Below are 10,641 nucleotides of genomic sequence, written 5' to 3' on the forward strand. Positions count from 1 at the left end.
CCCTTGTTTCGTTCGAATACAAAGCTATACTTACTGGAGACACCACGCAGTAGGAAGTGATTATGCTACTGAATTCAATAATTATTGCATAAGCAGTATTTAAATGAGCTCTGGCGTCATCCTCTAAACGGTTTACATCACAAGGCAAGTTATTTTTGATTTTGTTGAGCTTAGAAGTGGACAGAAGTGAGCGTTATTCACACAGATAGTGGAAAGGAATTTTCGAAGAGATGCGAAAGAGCCGGTCGGAAGGTACTTGTAAAGCAAGCGGTAAGTGAAAAGAATCAGCCCTGCCGAATCTGTAGACTATGTCCGTATTGACAAATTACATTTCTTTCCATTACAAGAAAAAAAGCATGGAGAACGTGATTACGGATCTTGACCTGCTGTCTACTTTACCTAAAGTATCATTTGCCGACGTGAGCAAGAGGGTAAGGAAAGATCCTCCTCCACCTAAACCCACCAAGCCGCCAACGGCAAACTCAAAGATCAAGGTCACTGAAGATGTCATCACAAAGATCCGACAGGTAGGCCGACAACATTTTCCGTCGCCCAAACTTTGCAAGCACCTTTATTGTAATAAGTATATACACGTGCACCAGCCGATCCAGGGGCAATATAGAGCTGTGTACGGTACCATCGATCGATAGACCGAAGTGATGGTCAAGTGAGATGGAGGCTCTGACAGAAAATTTCAAATGCGTTCCCGATGATAAGCAACCAAGAATGCCAAGAGACACGTTATGGGGTGTTTCGCTCGTTCGAAAAATCTGAATATGCATGCAATCTCTTCATGATTTTTCATTCCCAATTTGATTTCTTCATTTCAGTACTCTAGAAATGGTATCATCGAAGACCTGGATTCCTTTCTCCGTCAACTTCAACAGAGGGAAATCATCTCCGCCATTCACGAGGAGAATGCGGGCAATGACAGCCCTCTTCATATCGCCGCAAGATACCAGCACTTTTCAATGGTCAAATATCTAGTACAGAATGGGGCAGGTGAGATACGTTTGAAGCTGCTGTGTATTCCCAAACGAATTCGCGTTGTACCATCTTTTCTGCTGTACATCATCTTCCAATTGCTTTTATAGTTGTAACTTATACATCTCTGGTACATGTACATGTACATTTATATTTCATTCCAGACGTCAACATCGAAGGCGAACAAAACGCTACTCCATTACAATCTGCGGCTAGTTCACATCGAAAGGTAAATATCAATAAAATTTGAATAAAAGCAGGTTTATTAATTGATATGTTTCAGTTACAATGTAACTTAAATCCGACCTAATTCTCTCCTCTCCTGGCTACATGTACGCGCGTTTTGTTTCTAAAACAATTGATGTCAAAAGACAATGGTAAACTCATTAAATTGATTAAATGTATCACAACATCATCGGTGTCACGATATAAGTTTGGGCGACCTTGCATCTATCAACCTTGTCAAAGGTCAAGGTCTATTCGAGTTTAGATGCACGAATATATGACGAAAGACTGATATATTTTTCGCAGGTCTCATGTCAAGAAGATAGCGCCGCCCGCGGAAGAAAAGAATCGATTACGGAAGAACAGTTGATTTTGCGCTACCTTTTCGAGAAAGGCGCCTTGAAAAAGACAGATCAGTATGGGCGGGCAACACTACTATACATGAGTGTGTGTGAAGCCAAGATGCACGCAGAGGATCTGCTCTACATTGAGAGGAAGTGGAAAGAGAACAAAAGCGAGGTAATCACCTCAACTATTCTCAAAGGAATCGATTTCCAAAACCGGATGACCAGAACTGACCATCGGTAACCCGGACATATCTAATGCGAAAAAAATGTATATCTAATCTATATCTATTCACAGTTCCAATACATAATGAAAGACGAGCAGTGGCGGGCCTCTATCGCAGAATCCCTCGAATACCAAGAGGAAAACATCATTCGGTTCCTATTTGACTGTGGAGCTGACTTGAGGAAACTGGATACAAATGGGCGTACCGCCCTGCACTATGCCAGCATCTGGGGGAACGCTAAGGCTGCCAAGGATTTACTTCAAGTTGAGAGAAGATGGAAGGAGAGGAATATCGTAAGTGCTCTCGGAAGGAGCTTGATTACTGTAAATGTAGCTTTACACCAACCAAAATGGGCAAATACAGAAGTCGGTGAGTCCAATGCTCTTTAGGTTCGTATCGCATTATTAAGGGCAAGACTTCAAAGGTTACGACAATCTCAATAAACATTTTGGACAGAGCAGGTCTATGCACGAAGTGCTACCAAAACCCACCTTGACGACACTTAATGTTTTGGTAGTGGTGTTTGGGGGGGGGGGGGGGGGGGGAGAAGTCAACTACCATCAACCAGCAAACTAATTAGTGTCGATTTATGACTGTAGGTTAGATGGTCTATTCTCAGTGCCACCGACGATCAAAAGATGTCTGCACTTCATTTAGCCATCTTGCATAACAATGACGACGTTGCCTCATTTCTCATTGACAACATCAATAAAATTGATGATGTCACATGGAAGGACATCGGAGGTTCGACTCCGCTTCATTACGCCTGTATCAATGGATCTGTGGATATTGTTCAACAACTTTTCTCATTAGAGGAGCGACTGTCTCCAAATGACGAACAGTCTTGGGTACGTACATAGCTGGTCTTGTAGAAAAATCCTCTAATACATGTATATGATTTTGTTGCACCCGAACTTTAATCTTAAAGTATCTGCTGTCCTTGGCTCCAAGTCGAGTTCACACATGAAGTAACTCGTCCTTTAATAGTTGAGACAAACATCTTCCGCTTCTCCTATATTAAATGAAAGGACGCAGGACGACGATCATCTACACTTTCTCTTGTCAGCACTTCTTTAGTTAACAAACTGCTTGTCCATTGAGAGCACGTATCATATTAATTCCGGTCATTTCTAAGGCCATGTAACAGGTGAAATTTCGGTGAATCCGACATTTGCCTCAACCAACGGCAAGCTCATAAGGTTTCTTGTTCTCTAGATGGTGAACATAATAGATAGCGAAGGGAACACTGCTCTCCATCTGGGAATAGAAAACCGCCATCGAGAGGTCGTCAGGATATGCATCGAGAAAGGTTTGGGCAATGAGCACAATGCGTGCAATGTGTTAATACGTCTTTAAGAAATAGGAACATGAAACTACCTCGTAAAAGTGACAATTCTGCGTTTGTGGTTGCTCTATCTGATTCATGTTCATCCTTTTACGAACTTCGAATTCCAAATGATCTAGCAACGCCGGTGAAAATGGCAACATGCGACAGTCGATCTTACTCGGATTGCAAAATCTTATATCAGCTTAGTCCTAAAACTATTTTGCTTGCATCTTTCATCCATCAGATGTTCATCATCAGTAATGTCAGTGAGGTGTTTAGATTATGTTTTGATCACTGTCATTATGTTCCATTTTCAAAGTTTTCGCAATTCAAGGTGCCGATATGACCATTCCCCGGATGGACAGGAATACGACTCTTCATGTAGCTGCTTTGCTTGGCGATCTTGAAACGGTTCGATTACTGTTGGATAACAATGCACCGGTTAACGTCAGCAATGCCAAGGAAGAAACCCCACTACACTTAGCAACTGGAGCAGACCACCACCATGTTTGCCGAGAACTCATCGAGAGATCGGAGGACCGGTATGTGTTTATCAGGCAATAGGCAGGGATGTTGAGATTGAATAACTTATTCTCAAACTCATACGCTTACACTCTGTAGATTTTATACTTTCGTCACCTCAATATAAAAAAGAAGCCAAAACGCCTTTCTGCAAGGCACTGTTTTACATTCTTTTCCTCTTTTGAACATCGCCGTTACTATTGCTTTAATGAAAGTAGCGTTACCAATATTTTTATCATGAAAATACGATATCTGCTTTGTTTTTTAAAGGAAGGCACTTATGGAAAAATCGGATAAACGTGGACTCACTGCACTGCTCTTGGCTACAGTTAATTGCTCGCAAAAGACCTTGGACGTTTTGCTACAGGCAGGTGCTGATGTGTCAGCGACTGATAAAGAGGACAGATCAGCTCTATACATGCATTTGGCGACTCCAACAGATAACCTAACGGCATTGGAGGTACATGTGATTCAACCTACATACCGCTACACACCTCGTTTTGACAAGTTGTCCATTTGAGAGCACACCGGTTACACATTAAGGTGTTCTCTTCCTGACCGTATATCAACGGCTTTAGACCAGAGCTAGATGTCTCGTGCAAGGTAATGGTACTGTCGTTACGATTTCAATGTGAAGAAATGTGTCAGGTGATATGTTTTTGGTCATATTGATGAAGTAGAAATGTTTTTTCATTGCCCAATTTGTATCTTCAGAACCTTCTCGCTGACCAGGGTATAGATGCAGGTGACTTGTTCGAGTTGAAGGATAGATACCTCAATACACCTCTTCACATCACCTCAAAGAGTGGAAACGTCCGGATCATCAAGGTAATAGTAACCAGGCTTCTTGCATCGAGACGATAACGTACCAAAGTTTTAAAATGGTTGCCGCACTGAAGATATTTTGTTAACGGAACGGATGAGTTTAGAAATTACGTTAGTTCACGGTTTGTTAGACATTGCTCCGAAATTAACATGTGACACTTGCAGTTATTTTATTATCTCTCTAGTCTGGTACCAACATTCTGGTTCACAGGATTACTGACATTGGCTAATTGTAGTTGCTGTACCTCGCCAGTGGTTAATTGCTGTTTTTGTATCTCACCATTCGCTATTTCTAGTTTCTTCTCGACATGAGCCAAAGTGCCGAGTCCCTCCGTCAGGGTCTGTCCATAGTCCACAGGAAGGATAAAGATGCCAACACAGCCCTTCATCTTGCTGCATTGTCAGGTCACAAAGATGCTGTGGAAATCTTGATCAACGCTGGGGCAAAGCTGGAATCAAGGTATTCGGCAAGAATAGTACCTAGTACATTGCACTTTCTGTGGAATTCGTATTACTGGGAGTTGTGACCCCTAAGACTAAGTAACACTACATTTCGTAGGTTCGTACCTTTTTCGCAAAACCAAATCCCGTTGCACACTTCATGACACGTCAGACCGTCGCAATTCGTAGCTCGTCGTTTGTAGGAGCTGCGAAACCTGCCTCCTATTAACATTTTAGTTGAAATTAAAACCCTTGCGTGCTTTGTTCCCAATTTTAGGAACACAGATGGCTGGAAACCTCTCCACTACGCTGCAGTCAACGGGTTCGCAGATATCTGCGAGATATTGCTGAAGAAAGGATGTGTAGTTGATCCCATAGAAAAAACCAAGTCAACTCCTCTCCATCTTGCATCGTCCGATGGCCATTGCGAGGTAGTGCGATTACTCCTGAAGTGGCGCGCGGATGTTTGCCGGACTGACCATAACCACCACAACTGTTTGGATCTTGCCATCAACAGTGCACACAAGTAAGGGATTCCTCTTATCACATCTCATTGCAACTGCTGAAAGAAGTCAGCCTGCCTTTTGGTTTTATCATTGATAATTTGTCCATTACTAGACTCACTTCCGGTTTCGATTCTCGGATGTCGGACATATTGTTGAGGCTGAATAACACGTACAGAAAAACATGTCGTTCCTGTTTTCTAGCGCTACCAAAACATTGAGTTGAAACAGACAGGAACGGAATCTCTCAAAAACGTTACACCGGCATTGCCACCCGAACCGCCCATTCGCTGATTTAATCACTAAGATCTTAGTCATTAACAGCTGCCTTATCCACAAAGCAATAATAAATGGAAGCAGCTTAAGGTTATTGTTGCATTTGTCTTTACCAGAGATGTAGCAATGGCCATACTCGACGGTGATAACTGGCGACAGGCCCTCGATAATGAAACATTACCAAGGCAGACCACAACGGGAAATGAGAGGTACGTATCATATCATGATGACCATAATGGAAGAGACTGGCCTCCTTGGCTCTGGTCAACATTTAGGCTATAGGAAAACTCCGATATCAAACTGGGTAGTCCGGGCTCGGTAGCCGGGTAATGGCGATCAGACTAGAAGACGAAAACTTTACGGTGATATCTGACCGAAGACGGAGCGCTGAGGGAATTCAAGGTCATTCATCACCCTCAACGGCCTTGAAGTGCTTTTCTTTGGTAGTCAAATTGATCTCGTCCATTTTAACTTTTGGCCTACATGTATTAACTGTTTTTGTAACTTAATTCATGTTACACAGGAATCAAGGATGGAGTACACCATTTCGGAAACTGATAAGATTCATGCCAGGTAAGTGTGCGCTGCACTCGATTGCATCAATTGCCCTACATGTATAATCATGAAAATGATAATTCTTGGTTTGATGACTGATTTGTAGCCTCTTGGGTGACAATATGCATCAGTTTATTGTTTTAAAGTTGTGATTGTATCAGAGATTGCAAGGCAAAGCTATCTCTCATTTTAATTCCAGATGTAGCAGAGTACGTTTGTAACAAATGCATTAGTGCCAAACCGTTCACCAAATCTATCACAACACGTCAACGAGATAAGGACGAAGATGAGACTGTTCACTGTTACTCCATGTTGCGAATCTTAAACTCTGCAAAGAAGCAGGAAGATGCAGGCTCATCAGGGCGGGAACATCATCAACCGGAGATGCTGTACTGCGATTACGAATTCGTCGACAATACCATGAGGAGAGAGCAAATTCGAAGCAAAGGTAAGAGAAAGAACGTTAGGGCTGGCCTAAACCGTCATGAAGCTTCAAATGATCCAATTTAAGTCACGTTTAGGTTATGGTTGACGAAAGTGCTGTTGCGTTTCCGAGATTGCAGTGGCTTTCTGGCACATCTTATCTCGGCCAGTTGTTGTAGTTGCGGGAAAAACGACCCCAAGGTGTAATGTCATTTTATGTTTTGTACCCAAACAGCAGATCTTCTTCAACTGGCAAAAAGTGGGCTACCGGCAGTCAAAGACAATTACGCTGTTTCTACACCGACCAAATTTGTTTAAGAATATTACTAGAATGAGTTCATTTTATTTATAAAATTTCAATATTCCAGATTTCACCTTCTCGGACTATGGTCAGAAGAGAAGTGGGAGCACCGATCCAACGCTATCCTTCTGCCATCCTTTGCAAAGTGGCGGCGCCATCCCGTCGTGTGTTGGCGTGCCTGTTCCTGGCCAGAAACCCTTCTCTGAAGTTTCATCTTCTCGCGTAAAGAAGGATCACTGCCTGATGATTATGGTGAGAATATCACTTATTGGCCATTTTGCAAAGTTCAGGTTTCAGAACCTGAAGTACATGTATGTCAACTTCAAAACATTGCATTGCAGTTATTCTATAGGCAGATGTGTCACCGGTCACGGCGTGACAATTTATCATAAAGTAAGGATCAGTGAGGGAAGGTTTGCAACAGACAGATTTACCATTTGACCACTGAGTACCTGCAAATGAGTCCCCAGAATTGTTTCTCTGTAACACAACTGCACTGGAGATGGACATCAACCTCCTTGTGCGGGTTTTGCGATAACTAACATGATAATCAGGTATTTTAGCTGGATACATGGTCTTATCTTTTCAGGTGAAGCACAGAAGAGAAAAGCTTTTGACCCATCCGTTGACGTCATCGCTGCTGCGGCGAAAATGGAATGATTTTGGCCGTTACATCTACTACAGTGTGCTCTGCATCTACCTTCTCTTTGTCTTCTTCCTCACTGGGTACATCATGTCGACGATAAAGATGTCACCGTATCAATTCAGAAACCTGACCAATTTGGAGTCCTACAGTGAGGCCTACTCACTCTGTGAGAAGGTGAAATTGTTAAAGGAATCAAGGGGAGAGGACATAGGACTTCCGACATTTGCATTGATTTCAAAATTTGCAATCATGGGTTTGGCGGCGTATCAGGTGTTCTTCGAGGTTTTACAAATCCTCATCGCCAGAAAGAGCTATTTCAAATGGGAAAACATCTTGAAATGGTTGACATATACCACGGCGTTTCTGCTTGTGATTGACATCGAGGAGCCATGTCAGGGAGAGACAGGACTAAGATTGGTAAGCGGGTGTGAACAACATGAGCATGAATTTCTATCACATTGATGTGTAATTACAAGCAGTTCCTCATGATGCGGAAAAGAACCGCCGGGCGAGCAGTCGACTTAACGCTTTCAGCGTATTTCTGCAAACGGGACGGCACGAATGCGACTGATAATACTAACTTACATGCACATGTAAGTAAGTATTTACCATTCATTTCTTCAGGACTGGCAGTGGCAGCTCGGAGCGATATCCATCTTCTGGGCCTGGGTCAACCTCGTCCTGTACATTCGCCTGGTCCCCGTGTTCGGAATTTACGTAATGATGTTTACCAACATCCTACGCACGTTCTTGCGATTCTTCCCCGTGTTCTTTCTCTTTGTCGTTGCATTTGCTCTTTCATTCCACACACTACTTGCGAATCAGGTAAGCTGTATTTGATAGACATGCACCATCAAGAAACTCCTTAAAATGACAGCTCTTTTAAGCTACCTTTGTTCCTTCATCGATATCTCCATCTGGCATCTTCCCGCCCATTATTGTTTGTGTTTGTGTGGTCATCAACATGAGCATCACTTCATATACCCAGTGATACTCTTTTTAAATCAATTCCCAGTTAAAGTAGGATCGACTAATTTTTGAGTTGCAAAACACACAATTAGAGTGGTATTCCGAATTAATTCATGTTCTTTTAAGTAACTATTTGCGGGCACTAATACCACTTTGTGTATGCTAACTTTTGCCGCTCACTAAATGCCATACACCATTAAAGCTTTAGTGCTACATGTATTTTGACAAATTATCGTTTCGCCAAACTTGTTTTTTTCTAGACTCCATTTAGCACAGCGATTCGCTCTCTCACCAAAACATCCGTCATGATGATCGGGGAGCTCGACTACGGAGATATCTTTAACGCTCAAGAGGAAGCCCTTAACGACAGGAGTGTGAAGTTATGGTATGAGGTGGCAACACTCATACAGTTCTTCCTCTTCCTCATATTCATGTCCATTCTCATCATGAACTTACTGGTAAGCAGTATTCAACTTTCATAACATAAAACATAAATTCCAAACCAGACGAATAAAGCTTTAGAGACATTTATTCCTTTTAAGTTGACTTTTTTGTGTCAGTTAAGTGTATTTTCCTTGTTGGCAACAGGTTGGTCTGGCCGTCGACAACATCAGTGCTGTTCAGGGAGAAGCTCAGATGGAAACATTAGCTATGCAGGTAGTATATTTTCAATTCTTTATGTCCAACCCCGCTTCTACCGTCATACCTTCTTCCCCATACCATGCAAATATTCATCAAGTACGTTTTTATGGGCTGTGAAAAGGTACCTACTTCAATGATATTGCTGAAAGGCCATTTGTTTCGATGAATATCCATATAATTGCTGTACTAAACGGAGAGAGATTCCGTGATGTTAAACTATCCCCCACATTCATCTCAATTTGGCCTCTTAAATCACGAATTATTTGCCATTTCTTACATTCCACCTCAAAATTGTACAGGTTGAGTTCCTTCTTGATGTAGAACTCCTCCTCGGCGCGCTGGACAACCGGGAGAAGGAGAGGCTCCGAATCAGGGAAGATGTGCTGGAGAAGGACAGGGAAGATAACTGGTTTAGGGGCATGTTCCCCGCCAGGGGAATCCTATCGACTTCATCAATCATAGCATCGTTGAAACCTGAATTGGTAACTACTTGATGATTTAGACTATTTTCTGTGACTCCTATTGTAGTCCAATTGGCACTAAACAACGATAGTACGCTTTTATACCTAAGTCACTTTCATAGACTCGTTTTCCTTCATAGTTAGCAATCAGTGCTGGGTGCGCCAAAAATAGCCATCTAGACTATCTGTTTGGCGCCGGCAGTTTCATCAGCTCGTTAATGTTAGCTTCATGGCGAAAGGAAACGTAAGGCAATTTGCCATGACGTCAGAATGTGTGGCAACTATCCGGGAATCGGGATACATACTGATATTACTTTTGTAAGTTCAGACATTGTGTATGTTCAAGCCTAATTGGAGGCTAATATATCCGATTCTTCATTCCAGACAGACCAGGAAAGAATCGAAGAAGAACAGAAAAAGATCGTAACACAAGTTGATAAAATGGACGTAAAGTTGACGGAAATGACGCAGATGATGCGCACCGGTTTCAGAAATCGGATTGAATCCTGAACTGAAAGTAGGCGACTTCTGTCATACTATCTCCTGTCACCGTTGGAATGAATAAATGGTGCACTCTAGGCACTGTGATGACTATGCTCTTCGTCTTTTTTTGCCCAATTCCGGAGCGAAAGGTCTTTGAATTTGAGACTGGTCGCAAACGCTGAATTAAAAACCACTTGTACTGTCAACGTATAATCACTCCTAAAGTTGCGACCAAACGCAAGTCTTGACTCACATACGATCTGTCATCTCTATTAATTCCAATCACTGCGTATGAGTGTACCAACTGGCTAAGACCGAGGCCAAGGCCAAACCGGAAGTACAAAATTATCTTAACATTATTGTTAGAATAAAACAAGAGCTTATTTGTTTTGCTCACCGCTTTCAATATAGATTTTCTAAACTTTCATCAAAGCCTCTGGCCAAGCAATCTCTCTTTGATTAACTTCAGTATTTATCTTAATATACT

At 42.2% G+C, this 10,641-nt stretch overlaps 1 protein-coding gene across 1 annotated transcript; it reads left to right on the forward strand.

Annotated features, from left to right (window-relative positions):
* The first annotated feature begins 356 nt into the window (after window positions 1-356).
* Window positions 357-10,217, forward strand: LOC135487721 (transient receptor potential cation channel subfamily A member 1 homolog). Its single transcript, XM_064771787.1, has 22 exons — window positions 357-527; window positions 831-1,002; window positions 1,149-1,213; window positions 1,516-1,728; window positions 1,852-2,073; window positions 2,380-2,628; window positions 2,996-3,089; window positions 3,442-3,649; window positions 3,900-4,089; window positions 4,344-4,457; window positions 4,751-4,914; window positions 5,173-5,421; window positions 5,791-5,883; window positions 6,198-6,247; window positions 6,429-6,677; window positions 7,021-7,205; window positions 7,543-8,016; window positions 8,224-8,424; window positions 8,829-9,026; window positions 9,157-9,225; window positions 9,510-9,692; window positions 10,056-10,217. Exons 1-22 carry the CDS (start codon window positions 357-359, stop codon window positions 10,179-10,181), a joined length of 3,939 nt encoding a protein of 1,312 aa, XP_064627857.1. The 3' UTR covers window positions 10,182-10,217.
* The last annotated feature ends 424 nt before the right edge of the window (window positions 10,218-10,641 follow it).

Source organism: Lineus longissimus, chromosome 5 (assembly GCF_910592395.1).
Source record: "Lineus longissimus chromosome 5, tnLinLong1.2, whole genome shotgun sequence".
NCBI classification, from domain to species: Eukaryota; Metazoa; Nemertea; class Pilidiophora; order Heteronemertea; family Lineidae; genus Lineus; species Lineus longissimus.

Excerpts from the sequence above, each read along its gene's own strand:
- LOC135487721 (XM_064771787.1), top strand. The coding sequence starts at position 357 with ATGGAGAACGTGATTACGGATCTTGACCTGCTGTCTACTTTACCTAAA. Across the intron at positions 528-830 it reads TCATCACAAAGATCCGACAG|TACTCTAGAAATGGTATCAT; the intron begins GTAGGCCGACAA and ends TCTTCATTTCAG. Across the intron at positions 5,422-5,790 it reads GCCATCAACAGTGCACACAA|AGATGTAGCAATGGCCATAC; the intron begins GTAAGGGATTCC and ends TGTCTTTACCAG.